Source organism: Oryctolagus cuniculus, chromosome 15 (assembly GCF_051225735.1).
Source record: "Oryctolagus cuniculus isolate XC-2025 breed Fujian yellow rabbit chromosome 15, ASM5122573v1, whole genome shotgun sequence".
NCBI lineage: Eukaryota > Metazoa > Chordata > Mammalia > Lagomorpha > Leporidae > Oryctolagus > Oryctolagus cuniculus.
Genome location: NC_142881.1, coordinates 32,147,491 through 32,172,100, shown reverse-complemented (window position 1 = coordinate 32,172,100; position 24,610 = coordinate 32,147,491). Strand labels below are relative to the sequence as shown.

Below are 24,610 nucleotides of genomic sequence, written 5' to 3'. Positions count from 1 at the left end.
TCCGGACTATTCTGGAAGGAATAGGGTGGTCCTGGGGCAGGGGGAACGTCGATTCCTGCTTTCCCTGCTATGGCTTCTCCTTCCTGCTTCTTCCCGGCCCTTCCCAGTACCCCAGGGCCAGCCTCGGCCCCTGCATGAATGAGCTGGGCGAAGCACTCGCCCTGGGTCCCGCCCTCCTGGTGACCACTGCTCTGTGGGGCTCTGTGCCACCCGCCCAGGCCCGGCAACACGGCCACCTCCGCAAGAGCAGCCTGCCAGGCCGGCGAGGCAGCTTCTGGCTGGGTACGCCCCGCCTCCCACGGGGCGGGCCCTGCTCAGCCAATCAGCTACCTCCAGCCGCCGGGCTACCCGGAAGCCCAGCCAGGCTCCTGGCTGTGGCGCTGGGAATTGTGGGCCCAATTGCCTGCTAGAGACTGTGTGTGGAGTCAGGACCTCAGGAACCAGCCCTGCATCTGGCCAGAGGGCCGCTGGGTTATGGCATTTCTCCACCTGTCCCCTGGGGCCTTCAGGCCTTACAGCTGACCCTGGGGGCGGTGGCTCAGGCCTGCCCCGTTGCTCAGGAGTCAGAGGGGCGGCAAATTTTTAACCAGATGCATTGATCATTAACAGTGGGTAGGAAGGAGGCCGGACTCATCCTCAGCCGAGGGCACAGAGCGGCTGGGTCTCGGGCCTCCTGCGGAGATGCTGAGGCCTCAGCTGTGGTCCTGCATGAGGCAGGGGCTGCGCGGGGGCTTGTCCAGGAACGGGAGGGGCTGGGCCTCGGGGGCCGGGAGGAAGGTGGACGTGGCGGGCATCTACCCTCCTGTGACCACGCCGTTCACTGCCACGGCAGAGGTGGACTATAGGAAACTGGAGGAGAACCTGCAGAAGCTGGGTACCTTCCCGTTCCGAGGTAAGTGCGGCCCATCCAGGGCGGCAGGCAGCGGGTGTGAATGACCCATCATCCTCTTAAGCCCCTCAGAGGTGGGTGCAGGGCATTTTATTACGGGAGAACACGGCGGGCCCTGGTCTGGAGTCAGGACTGTGACCCTGAACTAAACTACCTGCCTCAGTTTCCCCAGTTGCCACCTGTAGTGTCTTTTTTCTTTTCCTTTTCCTTTTTTTTTTTTTTTTTTTTTTTGAGCAAAGTAAGATTTATTTAAGTCAGAAACCTGCCGCAGCAACCAGGTACAGGTTACAGCTGTAAGGTGTCTTCTTAGTTCTCAGAATTAGTGTGGGGCTCAAACTGGATGATGGGTATGAAAGTCCTCTCCAGCCAGGCCCTCTTGGCAGGTGTGAGGGCCTACAGCCTGCGGCGTCAGCTCCCTTGGAGCCCGTTTGCACTCTCTCTTCTGGGCACAGCCTCTCTTGGCAGGACTAGTTCTCCATGTTCCAGCTTCTCTGATTTATCTTCCCCTTTATGTGGAGGTAGTCCCACTCTGAGGTCAGAAACCAGGTCGTATTTGTGCTGTTCTACATGAATTGCAGCCATGTCCCTCCTGCCCTCATCTAACAGCCATGGCAGTCCCCTGAGCTGGAGTAGCACCATCTCACAGATGGGAGCCCGGGGCTCAGTGGTGTGGTCACTTGCCCAAGGTCACTCAGCGAACCCGTGAATGAACATGCTCTGCCTCACTGCACTCACTCATTCTTGCTTCACCCACTGAGCCACCAGGCCAGGCCAGGCCGTTTCAACAAATGGTGCTGCGTGGGCACCAGCTTTGGGAACAGGTAACTGACTGAACAGTGCAGTGTAGCGGGTACACCTGTAGACAGACTGGTTTCAAATCACAGCTCTTCACTTACTACGGGGTAATCTCTCTCAGCCTCACATGGACGTGACAATGCCCACCTCATGTGAGGGTTGGGAGGAGGTCTCAGGGAATGCAGGTGAAAAGCGGAAGCTGTAGGGTGATGTATGTGAGGAGACACTGCTTCCCGTGATCCTAATTATTCAGATGACAGTGATTGGCTTTGTGACAATGCTACTTTAGGACAGTGACTGCTGGCCACACTGCGACCCCATTCATGGCTCAGTGCTGAGGTGATGTGACCCTTCCTCCCCTAGGAGACAATGAATGCCCATGGACAGCCACACTGAGCAGGGACACAGTTTCTAAGTTTCTGCTGCAGCTCGGCTCACTGGGGGCCTGCAGGTTTGGGCTGAGGCCTGGTTCCTTTAAAGAGAAGCCAGAAGCTCCTTAACTGGTTCTGCTTCAGGTTCCAGGACACTCTCCTTCGGTGTTGGGGAGGTGGACTTTGCATCTGCAACTCCAGAGACCTTCGGCCTCTTCCTCAGGTCTGCTCCCTGCCGACTCCTGCAGAGGGCACGGGATGCTCAGGAGACCGCCAGGAGGACCACACGTGCTCCTCGTCCGTCTCCCTTGCAGCCCATGCAGGCTGCGTGTGTCAGGGGCTCTGGGAGAAAGCCCTGCATCTGGAGTCAGAGGAGCTAGGAGAGCATCCTGATTCTGCCCGATGCAGTGACCTTGGAGAAATCACAGCCTCTCCAGTCCAGCCTCCTCGTGTTAGCTGGGCCGCGGTGCTCAACATGTTCCCCCAAGGAGTCAGCCCTGGGGCACTGGCACAGAGAACACAGAGCCAGAGAGTCCGGCTGCTGTTCCCATACACAGGCAGATTGTCCAGGAAGGAAGCAGTGAACCATGGTAGCTCTAAAATCTGCCTCTCTTGTCCGGGCCTGGCCCCTGGGATGGACTTTGGCCCAGCACTCAGAGGAGAGGAGGGAACCATCACATACCACACTGCAAAGCCCTCCTGCGGTAGGTTACAGGTTCTCTAGAGCTGTGAGCCTGCCCTCGATGCATTCTTGAAGGTCAGAGTCCTCTGGAAAGCGTCGCCTGTACTGTGTACTCCACCCCCCCCCCCCCCGGCATTCCCAACTTGTTACTGCTCATTTGAATAAAGAGTATTGTTTTAAAGTAAAAGTTGTATCAGAGACTGCAGGGAAGGGCTGTGCTGAAGGGCCATTTGGCCATGAACTCACAGCCATAAACAACCCCAAAGATGGACTTTGAATTGTTTTTTTTCCAGATGAGTTTGGTGACAGCCATAGGCCAATCCAGCAGGACTGGGGAGATGATGTTTCCTCTCAGACTTTAACCTTATATCTTTACTCTTTTGGTAGCTAAAGTGGACCATGGCTTCTTGTGTATATTGAAACCATTGCTGTTAAAGGAAACGTATGTTTTAAATATCCTAATTTATACAGCCTTCGCATGGCATTTCTTCATTTTTTTTTAATGGTTAGATGCCTTTGAGGGTGAAAAGAGAGTGGTCCAGGCCTGCTTCTACCCGAGAGACCCTGGGTATTTACTTAGGACCCTGAGAAAGGCTTCCATAGAACAGCCTTTATGGAAAGCCTGACCAGTAGGCCCACTGCTCACAACCTGGGCCCTTGAGTCGGCACAGGAAAAGCTGATTGCCACAAAACAAAGAATGACAGCTGCAGGGCCAGCCTTGGGGGCATGGCAGGCTAAGCTGCCACCTGTGATGCTGGCAGCCCATTTGGTTGCTGGTTCAAGTCCCTGCTGCTCTACTTCTGGTCCCTGCTAATGCAACTAGGAAAGAGTGGAACATGGCCCAAGTGCTTGGGCCTCTGCACCCACTTGGGGGACCCAGGTGAAGCTCCTATCTCCTGGCTTTGGCTTGACCCAACCCTTCCTGTTGTGGCCATTTGGGGAGTGAACCAACTGATGGAGGATTTCTTTATCTCTCCATCTCTCTCTCTCTCTCTCTCTCTCTCTCTCTCTCTAATACTGCCTTTCAAATAAAATAAATCTTTGGGGAAAAAAAAAAAGAACGAGACTGCATCCAATTAAGCACATTTAACATAGGGCAAATTCTGGATTTGCAGATGTATCACCAAGGCAAAAGGTAGTAGCCTCCGTCCCATAATGGCCCCAGGGATCTGAGACCCAGGGTGAAGTCTGCTGTCCTATTCACTCTGCCTTCTCAGCCCCCTGCTTGCCTTTCTCCATTGTGACCTCACTGATTCCAGAATGAGCTCCTTCCTAGGCCCATTTCCTTCTGGGCTCTGCCCTTGAATGGGGCCAGAGGCTGCAAGTGGGGTTGGAATAGGCCAAGCTGCCAGCAGAGATGGACCCTCAGCCCCAGAGAAGGAGACACCTCAGCCCCAGATGACCAGGACTGGATGCCCCTGCAGTCAAAGGGGCCCTCTGCCATGGCCAGCCTGAGCCAGCCTGTGCCCACAGAGGGCCACCACATGGGGAGTGGGGGAAATGAAAGACTGGAAGATAAAGACTGAACTGCAGAATGGGTTCCAAGCAGAACACATAAGGGACTCAGAGTTGAAGAAGCTGCCCTTCCTGAAGTTGAGAACAGCTATTGGAGTAGAAGATAGGCCCCAGGCCAGGCTGGATGGGAGGGATGCTGTGGTCCCTCCCCACCCCACCCACAGCTGCCTTCCTCATAATAGGGTTCATTGCTGATGTGGGAGGGGCATCCCAGGGAAGACACAGTGGGGGCCCCTGCCTGCCAGACACCCTCTGGGAGCATCCCCTTTCAAGCATGAGCCACACCACCTGGGCTCCCCCAGTTCCAGTGTGCTCTTAGCTCTGCCTGCCCTGCGTGGGTCCTGGAGACCTTCTGGGAGCTCATCCAGCAACCATCATGCAAGGTGGTGCTGGGGACGGCCCTCCTGCTTGGGGGTGGAGGCCTGATGCTGTGGGCACAGCACAAATGGAGACAGAAGACAGCCCTTGAGTCTGCACAGGCCAAGCACAAGTCCCCAGAATGCCACAGAGCAAAGAACGAGAGCTGGATCAAATCTCATTTTAGTCGCCTTTCCGAAGAGAAGCTAGTCCCCGACCTCTGTGCCAGCTCCATCAGCGACGCTGCGCAGCCTGAGAGTGGGAGCGGCGAGGCCAGTACCACCGTTCGCATGGAGACTTTTACCACTAAACAAGGAGGTGGGGGTGCAGCTCTGCACCGGGAAGCCTTCACCAGCAGGCAGAGGATGTCCGGGGCCTCGGCGACCAGAGAGACCCAAAAGGAGTCTGGAAAATCTCCATCCACAGATGAGGCCACGTGGGCTGCTGTGGCTTCCTGCACCAAGGAGATCGACACCAAGGGGCGGCAGCTGGCTAACTCCATGCTGCAGCGGGCCACGGCTCACCAGCACTCGGGCCACCTGGAGTCCAGAGACATCAACCAGGAGGAGCTGAAGGCCTTGGAGGAAGTGGAAATTAAGCTGAAGGGCAATTTCCTCACCCATCGGGAAACCACCATAGCTGGTGCCAACCACATACACACTTTCCATGGCCACCAGAACCAACAGGGTCATCCCAGCCACCCAAGCCATCAGAGCCACTTAGGCCACCAGAGCCACCAGGGTCACCCTGGCCACCCAAGTCATCAGAGCCACAGTTTGCCCAACCGCAGCCACTAGATCTGTGACTCCTTTGAAGCCACCTAACCATGGATGGACTTGCCCCTTCCCCGAGCAGGGCTGGCCCACACACGCAGGCTCGTTTTCTCCCATGGGACAACCTGTGGGGCCCAGGGTAAGCTGCTGCCACCCAAGTTCCTTCTTCCTCAGGCTCCCTCTGTGGTCCCTTCAACTCCATGATGGCCCTGAGGGAGGGAGAATGGGAAGGAAGCAAAGTAGCCCAGATGGACTCTGAGGTCCCTGAAGACCCACCCAGAGAAGATGGAGGAGGCAGACGCCAGGAGCAGCTGAGAGCCCCCTGCTGATGCCAAATGCCTGGAACTGAGCCAATAAAGCCTTGCATCCCCTCACTCTGACTCCAGGGCTCTGCAGGCGGCCTCCGGTCTGGGCAGGGGTGGAGGGAGAAGGTCCTTGGCTGGCCCTGATTTCAGGCTCCATAGAACAGCTTTCCTGGCCTCCGAGGCTGGGGATGAGATAGCTCCAGAGCCCTCAATACCCACCTGCCTGTTGCCAGGGAAGCGGGAAGTGGCTGGTGTTGGGGCAGTCGGGCTGAGAAAAGGGCTTTCAGAAGCCAGTGACCAAACCAGGTCGGGACTTGGGGCCCCTCTTCTGGTGCTGTCCTCATTTTGTGTCTTCTCCAGTCTGTGGCGCCGCTCCCTGCAGCTCTGTCACCTGCTTCCTGGGGCCCACTGAGATCCATGCTGGCGTCTCCCCACCACCCACATCTGTGGCTACTCAACTGGGATAATGAGTGATCCCTCCTTGTTTGTGCTACCGTAGCCGGGGCCGGGACTGTGGCTGCTGCAGCCTCTTCTCTGTGGAGCGTGTGTGTGTGTTGGTACGTGCCGCACCCTGTGTTAGGTCACGGGCCCAGAGGAAGGGATTCCATTATCTCAGGCATCTGGGATTCAGAGGCATAACTTGCCTGGGACGTGGCTGGGATTAGAGCCCGGCTCTGCCTGACTCCGACATCCATACCCTGTCCCTTCCCTGTGCTGCCTGCCAGTCCTCTTCCCACCATCCCCAGATGGTTCTCCCTCTCTCATGCGTGCCCTGACCTCGTCCCACGTGTCCTGACACGTTCTCTGCTCTCCTGCAGGCCTGGCACTCTCCCTGCCTCCTCTTCTTGGGTCCCAAGAAGCTATTTCTGGGGCAAGGGGTGCCACCCCCCGGCCCCCACCCTGAGTCAGGCAGTTAAAAAAACTTCTTACTGTTTGGATCTCTTATGGAGTTACTGGTGGTTATCAACCTGTGGGCCTTAAACTCCAGGGGCTCAGAATCGCTGCATAGGATGGATAAATCAACAAGCCCCCTAAATGTTGTAATTAGTTTTATCAAAACCAGGAAGGAGTATTTGCATTTTTTGGCCATTACTAATAAGTGACTATAAGCAAAAATACATGTTTACATATGTTATAAATAAACATTGTATTTAAAATAGTTCATACAAATTTTAAAATATTTTAGAGAGAGAGAGAGAGCTCTTCCATTTGCTCGTTCACTCCTCCCTCAAATGGCTACAACAACCAGGGCTGGGCCACGCTGAAGCCAGGAGCCTGGAATACAATTCAGGTCTTCCATGTGGGTGACAGGGACCCAATTACTTGAGATATCACTTGCTGCCTCCCAGGTTTCATTAGCAGGAAGTTGGATCAGAAGTGGAATAGGGAGGGAACTGGCACTCTGATACTTGATGCAGGCATCTTAACTACTGTGCCAAATACCACCCCCATAAATAGTTTAATTGGAAAAAATGGTGTCAATCAAACTGGGAAATGTTAGAGGTTGCTAAATTAGAAAAAAAAGTGAAAAAGTGGTGAGGTTTGGTTCTGAAAGTGAGTAATAAAATATATACTCAGATCTGGAAGACCTTAAATTCTAATTAGCTAATTATGACTTTGGAATCTTAACTTTGACAAATGCTTCAGGCAGTAGACTAGCAGTTAAGTATTGGCCTCTCACATCAGAGTACCTGGATTTGATTCCTGGCTCTGGTTCCTGACTCCAGCATTTCTGCTAATGCAGACCCTGGGGGGCAGTGGTGACAGCTTAATGAATTGGGTTCTTGTCAACCATTAGGAGATTGCATTCCTGGCTTGGCCCCTGAGCATTTGAGGAATGAACTAGAAGATAGGCACTCTCCCTGTCTGTCTGTCTCTTTGTGTTTCTCAAATAAGTAAATAAATAGTATTTCAAACTGGAAAAATTAAAAGTTTATAATTAGTGGTATTGTACCAATGTTAATTCTCTGGCTCTGATCACTGTACCACAGGTAGATAAGATGTTATTCATGGAGGTCGGGTAAGGGAATGTGCAAATTCTCAGTCCTGTAAATTAAGAAAAAGTTTTCAGCAGCAGCACTTGGTGTGGCGCTGTGGCATAGCTGGTAAAGCTGCTACCTGTGACACAGCATCTCATGTGAGTGCCAGCTCAAGGCCAGGCTTCTCTACTTCTGATCCAGCTCCCTGCTAATGGCCTGGCCCAGCCCTGGCCATTGCAGCCATCTGGGGAGTAAGCCAGTGAACCAGTGAACAGAAGATCTCTCTCTCTCTCTGTAACACTGACTTTCATATAAATTTTAAAATCTTTGAAAAAAAAGGATGCCCACATTCCATTTCCTGGATTTGAGTCCTGGATCTCTCCAGATTCTAGCTTCCTGCCAATGTGCACTCTGGCAGAAGGTGATGGCTAAGGAGTTGGGTCCTTGTCACCACTTGGGAGACCTGGATGGAGTTCTAGGCTCCTGACTTTGCCATGGCCCAGTCCTGGCTGCTGAAGGCATTTGGGGGTGAACCAAATGGGGAAGATCTCTCTTTTTTCTTCTTTTAATGATTTTTTAAAAAAATTTATTTGAAAGGCAGGGTTATAGAGAGGGGGAGGGGGGGATAGAAGATCTCTCTGTCTCTCTAACTCCGCCTTTCAAATAAATAAATTAATCTTTGAAGAAAAAGAGAGAGGACGTGGGTAACTCAGTGTTAGCCTCATACAAAGAAGGGCAGCTGATACCTGCCAGACTCCTAAGAGACTCAGCTATGAGAGTGCTGGCTTCCCAGATCAAGGCTAAGTCCCACTGAAGTTCCGTAGGAAACTATGGAACAGGAAATGCTCATTTCTTCCCAGGGGGAGGTTTGAATCACATCCTGCGAAAGAGTTCTGTCTCAGAGCAGCCTGGGGGCCGTCCTTTTGCACAGCAAGCTGTGACCCCCACCTCAATGGGTGGAGGAATGGAGGCCAGAGGAGGGACTAAAACAAGCCGAGGAGAGCAGAACCAACTGTGGAGCCCAAAGGGAAGAGGAAGTGAAGAAAGCCTGGTGGGCTCCCAGGCGTCTGAGAAGCAACCACTCGGGAGGCAGAAGGGAACAGCCTGAGCAAAGGCGCAGGGGCAGGAAAGTGGCTGGGGGAACCCCGACAGGCAGCAGCATGGAGGCAGCCCTGGGCCAGGAGAAACAGCCAGAAAAGTAACTCTGAAGCTTAGAGCCAGGGAGGACTTTCAAGACCCTCCTCCAGTCCGGTTTCTTACTTTATATGAAAGACCATATCCCACAGGTGAGGGGGGCGATTGAAGGGTTCTGAGGACCTCTGATTTGTGAGTTGGTAACAGGGAAGTACAAGGAATAGCTAATGGGGGTGTTCAGAGGAGAGAGGTCCTGGGGAGGGTCCTGGAAGACTCCTTGGAGGAGGTGACAATTGTTGATGGACCAAGAGGACAGAGAGTGGCAGGGGATACTCCTTTTGTGAGAGACTTGATTCCTTTTGGCTGCAGTGAGTCATAATGTTGCTTGTATGTCCCTGTCTCCAAACATCCATTCCCCTTCCCAGGCCATCCAGCTCCCCAGAGCAGCTGGTGTAACCACTGAGGCAGGGGAGAGTGAGCCTCTTGTCTTCCAACTACAGGGCCCTCCCCTCCACCACCCACCTTGGTTTTAGGCTTGCACACCCTCTCCTGACTCCAGAAGAATTCTTGCTGATGCCGACTGAGCACCAACTTCTGAGGACTTTACCAATAGCGTCTCATTTAAATGACAGAGCAACTCTTTGTAGTAGCCCATGTTTCAGTTAAGAAGCCGAGGTCCCGCAGCCGGTGGGAGTGGGCGTCCTGACTTCAGAGTGATGCTGTGCTCACGCTGCTGCACTGCCCCACTGCCTGTCTGCCGCCTCACTTTCCTCTGACCCATGGGGACCCTGGCCTTTCCCTGTCCTGTGGCCTCCTCTCCCACTGAGCAGGGGCACAACAAGCCTGGAACCAGGCACTGAGCCAGGGTGACAGAGGGGTCCCTTTGTGGCACTAGTTCACAGATCCCGGAGCACTTCCTGGTGTGTTTTCTGAGCCTTTAAAACAGCCCTAGAAGGTAGGCTTGAAATGATCTGTCTGTCGTTCCACTACAGAAGGAAATGGAGACCCGGAGATGCACTGTGACTTGCCTAATAGCCAGGGACGACTCTTGACTCTAGTGTCTCCGATCTATACCACACCCACGCTTCCCTGGCCTGGCATTGCTTCCTTCTCGCGAGGCAGGGTTGGGTCGATGTCCTCCTTAAAGAGACGAGAGAGGGTGGTGCCAGGGAAGCCGGGGGCATGGGATCTGTGGCTGCCTCCCAGAGTACTAGGCCCTGCTGTCGTGCTGTTGAGGCCAGAACCGCCCGTGGGGCCCCAGGGGCCTCTGGAACTGACTGCCAGGAGGAAAGGTGACTTGGGGAGTGAGTGACCGTGGCTGGGTCAGTGGCCAGGGTGGCAGGCAGGGGTGGGGAGGACAATGTCTTTGGCACTTGAATGGAGGAAGCCGCGAGAGCTTGATCTTTGAATCTTTAGTCAGATGCGCTGGTCCAACGCCAGCCGGGCCAGGCAGCTTTGCAAGGGGGTCTGAATCCCAGGAAAGCACGGGAACCATCAGGCAGCAAGACCCAGGGAGGCTCCCAGCTTGGTGCCGAGTAAGGAAACTTCCAAGGGCAATCAAACAGAAGCCAAAAGCTATTTGCCCCTGTTCCCTGTAATGTTACCAAGATGAAAACTGAGAAGAAAAAGAAAAGCAAGTGAAGCGAGAAATACTTTGGCCGCTGGCTCAGGGGATGGTAAGGATGTTGTAGACAGCGTGGAGCAGGCTTTGCAGTGAGAAGTTGAGTCTGCATCACGCCGCGTCCCCATACGGGTGACTCATAGGAACAATATCTCTTGGTGCCGGTGCCAGGAAACTCTGCATTTTCCAGCGCAGCTGCTTTGCTTTTATCTTCTGGGTTCTGCATATCTGCTAGCTGACCATGTTTCCCTTCTGGCTGTGACTGTCGGGAAACTCCAAGTCAAATACGCAGTCCGTCTCCTCCAGCTGCGTGGCCAGCACTGCTCCTGCTTCATGTTCCCCCAAATCACTTTCTGTTCACGCACAGTCCTGTTGCATTGTGTGCTGTATCTGCAGACTACTTCAGTTGTCTTAAAAGTACAGTGAGGTGGACAAGAGAAGGAAAAAGAAGAGGAAAGGGGAGATTAAATGAAAAACACCTAAGGGGAAAAAGAAACCGAGAGGAAAATGGAGTCTACCGACGTTCCCTATGTTCAGCTGATGAGCACCAGTTCTGTCACAGTTTGTGCTAACTTGCCTGGGCAAGAGAAGCCTCACAAATAGAAAATGCAGAATAAAACAATGAGATATCACTTTGCACGCAGGACATTGGTTAAAAATTAGTTCTGATGGCACCAAGAGTTGGCACAGACGGACACCAGCAGGCTCTTCCATGCTGCTGAAGAGGTAGACGCTGAGTCATTAATGTGGCACCCGTGATGCTGCATGTGGACATGACTCAGCAATTACACACCCAAGTATCTGAACTCCAGAGGAACTCTTAGACTGTGTACTCATACCCAAGATTTTTTTTTTCTTGTGCGTCCCTGCGTGTGGTACAGCAGCAGATCAAGCCGCCGCCTGCAATGCCGGCATCCAGTATGGATACTGGCTCAGGTCCTGGCTGCTTCACTTCTGGTCCAGCTGCCTGCTGATGTGCCAGGGAAGGTAGTGGAAAACAGCCTGAGTACTTGGAGCTCTGCCAGCCGTGTGAGAGACCCAGATGGAGTTCCAGGCTCTTGGCTTTGGCCTGGCCCAGTCCAGGCCATTGTGGCCATCCGGGGAGTGAACCAGCAGATGGAAGGTTTCTCTGTGTCTCTGCCCTCTGTCCGTAACTCTGCCTTTCAAATAATAAATAAATCTTAAAAAAAAAAAAAATGCTTGCTGTAGCATCTTTTGCAGGAGCAAAAAGAGGGAACATTTTACATGTCCTCAGCAAACAGATGAAAAATAAATTGTGGCTTAACCAGACAATCAAATGCTAAGTAGCAATTATAATGAATGGATCATAGTTAAGTATGGTGCTACAGCCAAAGCTCAAAACATAATGTTAGGCCGGCGCCGCGGCTCACTAGGCTAATCCTCCGCCTTGCGGCGCCGGCACACCGGGTTCTAGTCCCGGTTGGGGCGCCAGATTCTGTCCCGGTTGCCCCTCTTCCAGGCCAGCCCTCTGCTGTGGCCAGGGAGTGCAGTGGAGGATGGCCCAAGTGCTTGGGCCCTGCACCCCATGGGAGACCAGGAGAAGCACCTGGCTCCTGCCATCGCATCAGCGCGGTGCGCTGGCCGCAGCACGCCGGCCGCGGCGGCCACTGGAGGGTGAACCAACGGAAAAAGGAAGACCTTTCTCTCTCTGTCTCTCTCTCTCACTGTCCACTCTGCCTGTCAAAAAATAAAAATTAAAGAAAAAACATAATGTTAAACAAAACCAACAAAGTGCAGAAGGTTATAGAAGATGGATTCCATTTCTATAAGGTTGAGAACTGCAAAAATCATGATGAGAATTCCCAAAAGTGTGTGGAAGATGATGATTAGAAGATGAGTTTATTTGGTGCCAAAAATATTGAAATTCCTGCATAATTCATCCATATATATATTTTTAAAAGATAAATTATTTGAAAGGCAGAGCTACAGAGAGAGGAAGAAACAGAGAAAGATCTTCCATCTGTTTGTTTTCTCCCCAAATGGTGGCAACAGCCAGGTCCTGCTCAGGCTGAAGTTAGGAGCCAGGAACTCCATCTGCCACATTGGTTGGCAGGGGCCTAAGCACATGGGCCATCATCTGCCACCTTCCCAGGCACATTAGCAAGAAGCTGGATGAGAAGTGGAACAGCCAGGACTAGAACTGGTGCTCTGATATGGGAGGCTGGTGTCACAAGCAGTAGCTTAAACCACTGCACCACAATGCCAGAGCCACATAATTCTTCACAACACACATTTTCCATGAACTTTTTTGTTTTTGTTTTTTTGACAGGCAGAGTGGACAGTGAGAGAGAGACAGAGAGAAAGGTCTCCCTTTTTCCGTTGGTTCACCCCCAAAATGGCTGCTACAGCTGATCTGAAGCCAGGGGCTAGGTGCCTTTCCCGGTCTCCCATGCAGGTGCAGGGCCCAAGGACTTGGGCCATCCTCCACTGCCTTCCCGGGCCACAACAGAGAGCTGGCCTGGAAGAGGAGCAACCGGGACTAGAACCCAGGGTGCTGGCGCCGCAGGCGGAGGATTAGCCTAGTGAGCCATGGCGCCGGCCAAAACTTTTTTAAGAAAAGATTTATTTATTTGAAAGGCAGAATTAGGGAGAGAGAGGATTCTTCCATCTGCTGGGTCACTCCCCAGAGGGCCTCAATGGCCAGGGCTGGACCAGGCTAAAGCTGAAGCTTCTTCTAGGTCTCCCACGTGGGTGCAGGGGCCCAAGGACTTGGGCCATCCTCCACTGCTTTCACAGGTACATTAGCAGGGTGTTGGATTGGAAGTGGAGCAGCTGGAACTTTTTTTCTTTTTTGACAGGCAGAGTTAGACAGTGAGAGAGAGAGAGAAAGGTCTTCCTTTTTCCGTTGGTTCACCCCTCAAGTGGCTGCTACGGTCAGTGTGTTGCAGCTGGCGTGCTATGCTGATCTGAAGCCAGGAGCCAGGTGCTTCCTCCTGGTCTTCCATGCGGGTGCAGGGCCCAAGGACTTGGGCCATCCTCCACTGCCTTCCCGGGCCACAACAGAGAGCTGGACTGGAAGAGGAGCAACCGGGACAGAATCCGGCGCCCCAGCCCAGACTAGAACTCAGGATGCTGGCACTGCAGGCGGAGGATTAGCCTAGTGAGCTGCGGCACCGGCCAACAGCTGGAACTTAGACCAGTGTCCAAATGGGATTCTGGTGTTGCAGGTAGCAGCTTTACTGGCTATGCCACAATGCCGGCCTCTCCATGAACTTTTTGAAGACCTGCATGTCTTGTTCATGTGTCCATATGTCTGTCTGAAGTACATAAAGACACAAATGGAAACAATAAATACCTGAGTCTGACAGAGAGCTAAGAAAGGAAGGTGATCAGGGAGGGTTCCCATGGGTGCTGGGAACACACTTGTGACATATTATTGTCTATTCTTTTTGGTGTGGCTGAAGCACTTCATTAAGGCAAAGAAAAGGGGCCATTGTTGGGGCATAGCTAGTAAAGCCATTGCCTGTAACACTGGCATCCCATATGGGCACTAGTTCGAGACCTGGTTACTTCACTTGCAAACCAGCTCTCTGCTAATGGCTTGGGAAAGCAGTGGAAGATGACCCAAGTGCCTGGGCTCCTGCCACACATGTGGGAGACCTGGAAGAAGCTTCCTGGCTCCTGGCTTCAGCCTGGCCCAGCCCCAGCCATTGCAGCCATTTGAGGAGTGAACCAGCAGGTGAAGATTCTCTCTCTATCTCTCCCTCTCTCTAACTCTGCTTCTCAAAGAAATAAAATAATTTTTTTAAAAAAAGACAAATGATATGAACACTAGCATTGCACATGCTGGCATCAGGGAAGAAAATGTGTTGAGAAACGGGTGTTGGGGAGGTAGGCACTTGGCGGGGGGGTTGTTGAACGCCAGTGTCCTGGTGGTTTGTAAGGGGATAAGACGGTGTCAGTCGCTGTGATGGGTGCTCTGTTGCAGGCTTCGTGGTCCAGGGCTCCACCGGCGAGTTCCCCTTCCTGACCAGCAGCGAGCGCCTGGAGGTGGTCAGCCGTGTGCGCCAGGTTATTCCCAAGGACAAGCTCCTGCTAGCTGGCTCCGGCTGCGAGTGTGAGGCCAGGATGCCCTGGGTCCTGGGGGTGGGCTGTGGGGCTGTGGAGCTCCACGCTCCCAGCCTGTGGTTGGGTTCCACCTACTTGTTCTGCCCCTTCTGGACATGCCTAGACCCCGTTGCTCACCCCAGTGTCCCTGGCACAGGTCTCGTTCCTCTGCCCTCACCACCCTCCTTCCTCCTGCAGCCACTCAAGCCACAGTGGAGATGACAGTCAGCATGGCGCAGGTCGGGGCTGACGCCGCCCTGGTGGTGACCCCCTGCTACTATCGTGGCCGCATGGACAGTGCTGCCCTCATCCATCACTACACCAAGGTGGGTGTGAGGCTGGGCATGGGGCAGAGGCCAGGGACCAAGAGGAGGTGGATGAGGCAGCAGTTCTGCCCCAGGAGAGGAGTGAGAAAAGTTGGGAGGGGGGGGTGGTGAGCCTACTTCCTGGCAATGCAGCTCAGGAAATGGTGGCATGCCAATTGTATCGCTGTGTGCCGTGAGACAACTTGCCTAACCTCTCTGTGCCACAGTTTTCTCCCCTCTAATATGGAAGGGATGACAGTATCTACCTCGCGGGGGTGTTGCAAGGAATAAATGAGGTCATAAGTGCATAGGGCTTGGAGCTGCCTGGTTTACAGAAGGCACTTGATAAGAGGGGGCTTCAAAACCGCTGTGGAAAGGTGCAATGAAAAGATAATGTGCATTTCCCATGAGCCTTCGGGGACCCCTCATAGACATCACCCACTTTCTTACTTACAGTCAGGGTGTGCAGCACTGTGGCTTACAGGTGGGAGGTAGAGCTGTCCAGGTGGCCCTGCAGTGCCGTGGGCCAGCACAAGCAAGCCTCTGGCTTGTAGGACCTGGGGCAGCTGTCCTCTCCCTCTTTTCTCTGCGCCCCTAGGTTGCAGACCTGTCCCCAATCCCTGTGGTACTATACAGCGTCCCAGCCAACACAGGGCTGGACCTGCCTGTGGACGCGATTGTCACACTTTCCCAGCACCCGAATATCGTGGGCATGAAGGACAGCGGTGGTGACGTGAGTGGCAGCAGCTCCCGGCCGGGGCCCCGCTCCTCCGTCTCTGGACTCTAGCGCTTTGGCTGCCAGCTCCAGGGCAGCTCTCAGGTCTCTGTCAGCCCCTGGCTCCTGCTTGAGTTCTTTCCCAGGTGCGGGCTCTCTGTGGCTTTCACCTTCAGGGCATCGCTCAGGGAACCGGGCCCTTGTTCTCCCACACGTGTCTGGGCTTCCTCTAGGCGGAGGCGGGGCCCAACTCTCACATGGCGTTTGCTGTTGCAGGCCACCAGGATCGGGCTGATCGTGCACAAGACCAGGAAGCAGGACTTCCAGGTGCTGGCTGGATCGGCTGGCTTCCTGCTGGCCAGCTATGCCTTGGGTAGGCTGCCTGCTGCTCTCAAACTGTCGTGGGTGACCAGGATCCTGCCAGGCAGCTGGGTCAGCCGGGAGAGACAACGAGGGCTGGGGCTGGGGCCGCAGAGTGCGGCGGCCAGCCTGCCTGCTCTGAAACCCTGGAGCCCTGGCCACCCTGCTTGCTTGGGTGCTTGACTGTGACCACATTGGGTGGAAGAAGGTGGCTGAGTATAATTCCCAGCCTATAGGAGGGACACTTGCAGTTTGCTCTAAACCTTGAGCCCCACTCTTGGATGACAAACTTGGCTGCTCTAATCTCACCATGTAAATCAATCTCAGAGGGCAGAGACGTTAGGGACGCCCTCCCTACTCCAGGAGTTCATCTTCCTCTCTCTCAGTCCCAGGCCAGAATAAATTGTCAGGTGCCATTCCAGGCCAGGATCCTAGAAATGTCACTGAGACCACCTGCTCTTGTCTGTTGGGGTCAAGGTCCTAGGGTTCAGGTTGTTCCTGCCAGCTGAAGCCCCACTGAGTACAGGTTTGAGTGACTTTTTCAGTCCCACAGGAGATGGGGCTGCTTCCTGTCCCCTCTGGTCACTGCAGACTTCAGCTTGTTGTCTGTGTCCTTGCACATCTCCTACATCCTTGCAGGGTTGAAGAGAGAAGCCATTTCCACCTTGCTCCTGAGAGCAGAGCTGCTGGAAAGAGCACAGCTGTGGAGGCAGGGGATCTGAGCTGGAATCTCAGCTCGGCCATTTGTTCACCGCATCACACTGGGCAAGCACCCAACCTCTCTGGGCCCGAGTTTCTACCCTACAAAGCGAAGTATCGTGAGGACTAGAGAGCGCCGGCCCTGGGTAGTGTCAGCTCATTCCATATCCTCTGCTCTCGCTCCAGTCTCGAGGCCGCTCCTGCCTGTCAGAGGTGGCAAGGCTTTCTGAGATCCCAGCATGCCCATTTGCCCGGAAGAGAACAAAGCAGACTAGAGAGGATCTGTGACTTGTCCAAGATCACACAGCCAGTGGAAGGAAATGCCCAGGCTCCCAACCCTGTGCCCAGAGCTCTTTCCACCCCTGCCCCCACTGCTGTCCCAGGCTGTCCCAGGCTGAATCTCAGAAGAGCAAAGGCTTCCAGTCCACTTCACCTTCTTCCAGGCCAGAAGACTCAGGGGACTACTGGGGAATGCTGGAGGGGTCAGCTGACAGGTGGGACTGGCCGAGGCAGGTGATGGGGGTGCGGGGAAGGACCTGGCCTTGAGCTGCCTTCAGGCCCTGCTCCCTGGCCTACCAGAGCAGCTCTGGGCCTGCAGGCAGCATTCTCTCTGGAAATGTGTACTCCGCACTCACAGAACATGCCTTCGATGTGGCCAACCAGAGTAGAGAACTCCATATCCTGAGTCCCCAAGAATGAAGGGGCGCAGGGACCAGGGCTCGGGATCCCCTATGGGAAGCATTTCTGGCTGATGTTCTGTATCTTGCTCCGGCAGGCGGTGTGGGGGGCGTGTGTGCCCTGGCCAATGTCCTGGGCGCCCAGGTGTGCCAGCTGGAGCGGCTGTGTCTCACGGGACAATGGGAAGAGGCACAGAAGCTGCAGCATCGCCTCATTGAGCCAAACTCTGCGGTGAGCCTCCAAACAAGGGCAGCAGTCGGGGAGGGGGTGGGGAAGGGGGGCCATCTGCATCCTCACTGGAGCAGGAGCCAGGGCTGGTACGGAGTCCCCACTCAGTCTCTTCCCTTTCAGACCACATCCCAATGTGTTAACTCCTTGTGCCTCCTCCAGAAAATCCTGGCTTAAGACAAAGTTGAGCCCTGTTGGTTCTTTTTTTTTTTTTTTTTTTTTTTTTTTTTTAAGATTTATTTATTTATTGGCCGGCGCCGCGGCTCACTTGGCTAATCCTCTGCCTGTGGCGCTGGCACCCCGGGTTCTAGTCCCGGTTAGGATGCCAGATTCTGTTCTGGTTGCTCCTCTTCCAGTCCAGCTCTCTGTTGTGGCCCGAGAAGGCAGTGGAAGACGGCCCAAGTGCTTGGGCCCTGCACTTGCATGGGAGACCAGGAGAAGCACCTGGCTCCTGGCTTCGGATCAGCGCAGCGCGCCTGCCGTGGCAGCCATTTTGGGGGTGAACCAATGGAAAAAGGAAGACCTTTCTCTCTCTCTCTCATTGTCTAACTCTGCCTGTCAAAAAAAAAAAAAAAAGATTTATTTATTTATAAGTCAGAGTTACACAGAGAGAGGAGAGACAGAGAGAGAGAGGTCTTCCAGCTGATGGTTCACTCCCCAATTGGCCGCAATGGCTGGAGCTGTGCCAATCTGAAGCCAGGAGCCAGGAGCTTCTTTCGGATCTCCCACGTGGGAGCAGGGATCCAAGGACCTGGGCTATCTTCTACTGCTTTCCCAGGCCATAGAAGAGAGCTGGATTGGAAGTGGAGCAGTCAGGACTGGAACCAGTACCCATATGGGATGCCGGCACTGCAGGAGGTGACTTTACCTGCTAAGCCACAGTGCCGGCAGCCTGTTGGTTCTTAAGCTTAAGGGAATGTTAGAATTCTCTTAGGTATTCAGTTACAGCTGGAATCCCTTGGGCCCAGGAATATGCACTGAAAGAAGCATCCTGAGTGATGGTGCTGTGAGTGATCCTGGACCATCCTTAGAGAGAGTGAACCAGGGACGTGTCAGCTTTCAAGAGGCCAGAGTCTGAAAAACAGAATGTTGAGGGATGCAAAGGACAGAGTAAAAGGCTGAAGGCATTCAGAGCCCAGGCTTTCCCAGAGAGTTCTTTCTTCACATAATCTATGTACAGTCAGGCCCTGATCCCCAGTTCTTGGCTGGACAAGCCAAGAAGAATTTGGGATGAAATGATGGTCAAGTTCAGAGCCATTCTGAAGCCTAAGGCAAACAAAAAAGTGTGTGCTCCCATATACTGTTATTACATATGTTTTAAATTGTTTTTTTTTTTTAAAGGCTCTATTTATTTATTTGAGAGGCAGAGTTACAAAGAGAGGGAGAGACAGAGAGAAAGGTCTTCCATCCACTAGTAAACTCCCAAAATGGCCGCAATAGCTGGAGCTGAGCTGATCTGAAGCCAGGAGCCAGGAGCTTCTTCTGGGTCTCCCATGTGGGGGCAGGGGCCCAAGGACTTCCACTGCATTTCCAGGCCACAGCAGAGAGCTGGATCAGCAGAGGAGCAGCCGGAACACAAACCAGTGCTCATATGCCACAGGTGTAGGGTTAGCCTATTACACCACAGTGCCGGCCCCTAAATTAAATTTTTTACTTTGAAATCATTTTTGGTCCACAGGAATTGTAATAAATGTAATACAGATAGATCCCATGTATCTGTTAGCCAGTTTCTTCCGAATGGGAACATCTTACAAAGCTATACACTGATTTCACAACCAGAGTATTTCATCGATACGGTTGCAGTACGGAATAGTCCCAACACCACGGAGGCCCCCTGTCACCTTTTGATGGCTGCACCCATACCTTTGCACCCCGTGAAACCACATATGCTCACCATTTGTATAATTTTGTCAATTGAAGACGCTGTGGATACAGTTTATATAGCTTTTGGGGATTAGCTTTTTTCACTCAGCACAATTCTCTGGAGATTCATCTAGGTCACTGCATAATCAATACATCGTTCTTTTCCATTGCTGAGTACCATTCCATGGGATGTCTGTACCATGGCCAATTCAATTATTTACCTGCTAAAGGATAGGTTTTTCATGTTTTGTGTGTGTGTGTGTGTGTGTTTTTTTTTTTTTTTTTTTTTTTTTGACAGGCAGCATGGACAGTGAGAGAGAGAGAGACAGAGAGAAAGGTCTTCCTTTGCCATTGGTTCACCCTCCAATGGCCGCTGCAGCCAGCGCGCTGCGGCCAGCGCAATGCGCTGATCCGAAGCCAGGAGCCAGGTGCTTCTCCTGGTCTTTTTTTTTTTTTCTTTTCTTTTCTTTTTTTCTTTTTCTTTTTTTGACAGGCAGAGTGGACAGTGAGAGGGAGAGACAGAGAGAAAGGTCTCCTGGTCTTTTTAAAAAAGATTTATTTATTTTAAAGGCAGAGCTTCAGAGAGAGAACTTCTATCCTGTGGTTCACTCCCCAGATGATTGCAATAGCCAGGTCTGGGTCAGGCCAAAGCCAGGAGCCAGGAATTCCACCCAGGTCTTCCACATGTTGGCAGAGGCCCAAGTACTTGGCCATCTTCTATTGCTTTCCCTAGTACATTAGCCGGGAACTGGACCACAAGTGGAGCAGCAGCTGGAACTCAAACCACACTTTGATAGGGGTTTCCTGTGTTACAAGTCGTAGCTTAACCCACTGTGCCACAACAGTAGCCCCAAGGACAGTTTTTGGCTGATAAAAACTGCACTGGGGGCCAGTGCTGTGGCATAGTGGGTAAGGCCACCGCCTGCAGTGCCTGCATCCCATATGGGCACTGGTTCTAGTCCCGGCTGCTCCTCTTCCAATCTAGCTCTCTGCTATGGCCTGAGAGGGCAGTAGAAGATGGCCCAAGTGCTTGGGCCCCTGCACCCACATGGGAGACCTGGAAGAAGTTCCTGGCTCCTGGCTTTGGATCGGCACATTTCCGGCTGTTGCAGCCAATTGGGGAGTGAACCAGTGGATGGAAGACACCCCTCCCCCCAGCTCTCCTTCTCTCTCTGTGTAGCTCTGCCTTTCAAATAAATAAATCAATAAATCTTTTTTAAAAAAAGCTGTAGTGAACAAGTTCTTAGATGGGCTCAGTTTTTATCTTGGTAGCATAAATGTACAGCAGTGCTACTGGAGGCCCACACGATGCTCAGTGCTTTAAGAAGCTGCCAGCTGCTCTCCGGAGTGCCTGTGCCATTTCACATTTCCACCAGTGTAAACACATGAGTGATCTTCATTCTTGCCAGATTTTGGTGTTGTGACTATTTTTAATTTTTAGCTATTCTGATGGCTTAGGCAGTAACATCTCCTTGTGGCTTTAATTTTCATTTCCCTGGTGGCTAATGATATTGAACAGCTTTTTGTGTTTTTTTCTGGTTTTTGTATTTTTACAATCTGTATTCTCTTAAGTCAAACATGTTTTTGTGTCTTGCCCCTTTTCTAACTGAATTTTTTTTTTACTGTTGAGCCTTGAAAGTTATTTATATCTTCTAGACACGTCCTTTTCCAGATATATGGCATGTAAATATTTGTCTCCCATCTGTAGCTTGTCTTTTCATTCTCTTTGCCTTTGTGCAGTAAAAATTTTAAATTTTGACTTCACCCAATTCATCAATATTCCCTTTTTTTGGATTGTACTTTGAGAGTCAAGTCTCAGAACTCTTTGCTTAGCACTAGATTGCAAAGATTTTCTCCTATTTTTTGCTAAAAGTTTTCTAAATCTGTTCTGTGAACCTGTGGCCCATTTTGAGTTCATTTTTTGTATAAAGTGTAAGGTTTAGGTCAAGGTTCATTTTTCCCCCTAGGGATACCCTCTTGCTCCAGCACCATTTGTTGAAAAAGCAATCTTTCCTCCACTGAATTGCTTTCATACCTTTGTCAAAAATCAGTGGGGCACAGGTGAGTGGCTCTATTTCTGGGTTCTCTATTCTTCCCATTGATCTGTGTGTCCTTCCCCGGTACTACCACCCACACTTGATTGCTGTTGCTATGTGGCAATCTTAAAATAAGTCTTATCAAAGACTGATTCCTTCCACCTTGTTCTCTACCCCCCAAGCAAAAAAAATTCTTTACTCTCTTTCCATGTGAATTTTAGAATAATCTTGTTTGTATCTACAAAAGAATCTTGCTGAGATTTTGAAAAAAATCGTGTTAAATTTGTACATCAACCTGGGGACAGTTGTCATCTTTACTATGTTGTTTTCCAGTCTTTCAGCATGATGTGTCTACTTAACCAGGTCTTTATTTATTTCTTCATCATTTTATAGTTTTCAGCAAAGCAGTCCTGTACATGTTTTGAGAAATTTGGGGGGACTGAAAATGGTATTATGTATTTAATTTCACTATCCATGTCTTCATTGCTAGCTTAGAACACACTTGGTTTTTGCAGGTTTATACTGTGTCCTGTGACTTACTGGTTCTAGGAGGACTTTTTGGACAGATACTTTGTGACTTCTACACAGACGGTCCTATCATCTTCAAATAGGGACAGGTTTATTTCTTCCTTTCTGATCTCTGGGTGCCTTATTTCCTTTTCTTGCCTTATTGCACTAGCACTTCCTGCACTGTGTTGAATAAGAGTACATAGAGCAGTCTTTGCCTTGTTTCTAATATTTTCTTTTAAAAAATATTTATTTATTTAAAAGGCAAAAGGCAGAATGAGAGAGAGAGAAAGAAGAGAAGAGAGATATCTTCCATCTGCTGGTTCACTCCCCAAATGGCAGCCACAGCCAGGGCTGGGCTAGGCTGAATCCAGGAGCCTGGAACTCCATCTACGTCTCCCATATGTGTGGCAGGAACTCAAGCACTTGAGCCATCTTCCACAGCTTTCCCAGGCCCATTAGCAAGGAGCTGGATTGGCAGTGGAGCAGCCATGACTTAAACCCATGCTCATATGGGATGCTGGTGTTGTAGGCAGTGGCTTAACCCCCAGTACCACAATGCTAGCCCCTATTTATGATATTAAGAGAAAAAAAAATCAGCCTTTCTCCATTATTTATAATGTTAGCTCTAGGTTTTTCTAGATGCTTATTATTAAGTTGAGGATGTTTCCTTCAAGTCCCAGATTTTTAGAATTTTTAAAAATCACAAATGGTGTTGAATTTTGTCAGATACTTTTGGGCATTGACTGATTTCTTCTGTTAAAACTGTGGATTACATTAATTTTCAAATATTTGATCTAGACTTCTTTTGCTAAACACCACTTAGTCATGATATAGAATTATTTTTTAAAAATTTATTTTCATTTTATTTGAAAGGCAGAGACAGATTGTGTATCTGCTGGTTCCCTCCCCAGACACCCATAACAGCCAGAGCTGGCCAGGCCAAGGCCAGGAGCCTGGAAGTCTATTTGGGTCTCCCACGTGGGTGGCAGGAACCCAAATACTGGAGCCATCACCCGCCCTTCCCGGCTGTGTATTAGTAAAAAACTGGACTGGAAGCAGAGTAGTTGAAACTCGAACCAGGCACTCTGATATGTGATGCGGGGACCTCGAACAGCAAGTAAACTGTACCCAAAGCCTGCCCAATAATTCTTTTGATACATTGCTGAATTCCACTTGCTGATTTGCTGAGGACTTTTGTGTCTCTGTTCATGAGGAATATGGTCTGCAGTTTTTCTTGTTTTGCATAGCTTTTGTCTGGTTTTGGTATGAGGGTAATAATTAGGTTCATAAAATAAATTGGGAAGTGTTCTCTCCAATTCTGGAAGAGACTTGTTGATTTGGTATTAAATCTTCTTTTGACATTTGTAGAATGCTCCAGTGAAATTATTGGAGCCAAGAAACTTCTTTCTTAGGAGTTTGTCTTTTTTTTGTTTGTTTGTTTATTACACCTGTGCACCAGGCTCTGCACTCAGCCTTCACTGAGAGCTCCCCACTGGAGGGACAGGAGTGTCTCCCTGCTGCTCCCCTGCCTGGCCCATTGATGTCACCCATGTATCTAGGAGGGAGTCGGGATGAGCTGGCCTGGGGTGGCCTCCTTAACGGTGGGCAGTGGTGAGAAGCATGACTGTCCTCGCTGGGGCCTCTGTCACTGGCCAGTCAGGACTGAGCAGTGGAGGCTCAGGCTTCCTTGTTAACCCATTGCTGGCCTGCCTGGAGAGAGGTGATTGTCTAGAGTTCTCCATCTTGTTAGGCTTCCCCTTTCCCAGTCCATTGGCAGAGAGAGCAGCCTGGAGTTGGGGCCTGTATTGTCTGTGCCCATTGGCATTTCATGGTTGCTGGCTCCTTGTCTAGCCCCCGGGGTTGTATTGGTCTTTGGGGGGTCCCTGGCCGATCTTCTACCTTCCAGAGCCTTCTTATGTCTGTTCTTACATAACATCCAGGATTTTAATTGTACTTACTGGGAAGAATAGGGGCAGGTACTTCCACTCCATCTTCCTGAAAGTTGTGTTGTTCTCAGCGGTGACTCCTCCAACCCCTTCAACATTAATGTAGTTGAAAAGCTAAAAAATTGGTAAGTGGGTACATTAGAACTCATAGCACTATTTTAAGTTTAAATATTATGTGTATATCAAAAATAGAATTTATTATAACTTTACTTCTCTGACTTTAATAGGAGCAATCTTATCACTTTTTCCCCCAAATCTAGGAGAAAAAATAAGCATTAAAAAACAAATAAAATCTTGTGTATAGGGGCACACATCTTTACTTTTGTCTGAGGCTACAGTTTGGCAAGACTTAGCTCTGTCAGATCCTGTCTTTATCTAAAACTTTATTCTTCATGGATTTTTAAAATATTGCATTGATACATTATTCATCTTGATGGGTGAGGTTTTTGGCACTCCCGTATGTTTTGCATGTGAGGCTGAGCCAGGCATCACCACCACAGCAGATTCGCTCGGGTCGGGAAGTGAGGGCCGAGGAGAAAGCACGAGTCTCCCGAGATGGGAAGCTCGTCCTGGGATGGGCCGCTCTATAACAGGTTGGAAGGACTGGCCTTAATGAGGCCTCTTAGCTGAACCCCACAGGGCACAGGCTCTGGGTAAAGGGTCTTCAGCCCCCACCATCTGTGAAGGAGAAGGCCTGACCCCGCATCCTATCAGGACAGGAAAAGGAGCAGCGTTCGGGACCCTGGGGACTGACCTGGTATTCGCAGTGCTCTCTTCACT

The 24,610-nt window shown here is 51.3% G+C and overlaps 3 protein-coding genes across 11 annotated transcripts in view; 2 read left to right on the top strand and 1 right to left on the bottom strand.

Moving 5' to 3' along the window:
• Positions 1-648: 648 nt before the first annotated feature.
• The window catches only part of HOGA1 (4-hydroxy-2-oxoglutarate aldolase 1), a 26,636-nt gene continuing 2,674 nt past the window's right edge, over positions 649-24,610 (top strand). The window contains exons 1-6 of one of the 6 annotated variants that reach the window (XM_089314584.1): positions 649-892; positions 14,372-14,454; positions 14,689-14,816; positions 15,394-15,528; positions 15,787-15,883; positions 17,345-17,478. In XM_089314584.1, coding sequence (XP_089170710.1) covers positions 14,709-14,816; positions 15,394-15,528; positions 15,787-15,883; positions 17,345-17,478 — 474 coding nt within the window. In that variant the 5' untranslated portion in view covers positions 649-892; positions 14,372-14,454; positions 14,689-14,708. Of the gene's footprint in view, positions 893-14,371; positions 14,501-14,688; positions 14,817-15,393; positions 15,529-15,786; positions 15,884-16,509; positions 16,711-17,344; positions 17,479-24,610 lie in introns of those variants that run through there. The other 5 variants (XM_002718577.6, XM_089314582.1, XM_017348471.4 and 2 more) reach the window with 5 other exon arrangements.
• On the top strand, positions 4,529-7,613 carry C15H10orf62 (chromosome 15 C10orf62 homolog). The gene has a single exon (XM_089314585.1). The coding sequence runs from the start codon at positions 4,679-4,681 to the stop codon at positions 5,405-5,407; it is 729 nt and encodes a 242-aa protein (XP_089170711.1). The 5' UTR covers positions 4,529-4,678; the 3' UTR covers positions 5,408-7,613.
• MORN4 (MORN repeat containing 4) overlaps positions 17,677-24,610 on the bottom strand; it is a 27,367-nt gene continuing 20,433 nt past the window's right edge. The window contains exons 6-7 of one of the 4 annotated variants that reach the window (XR_011382331.2): positions 23,843-23,944; positions 17,677-18,549 (exon numbers count right to left, since the gene is read on the bottom strand). The gene's annotated coding sequence lies outside the window, so the exon portion shown is untranslated. Of the gene's footprint in view, positions 18,550-18,800; positions 19,112-22,618; positions 23,945-24,610 lie in introns of those variants that run through there. The other 3 variants (XR_011382332.2, XR_011382333.1, XR_016222061.1) reach the window with 3 other exon arrangements.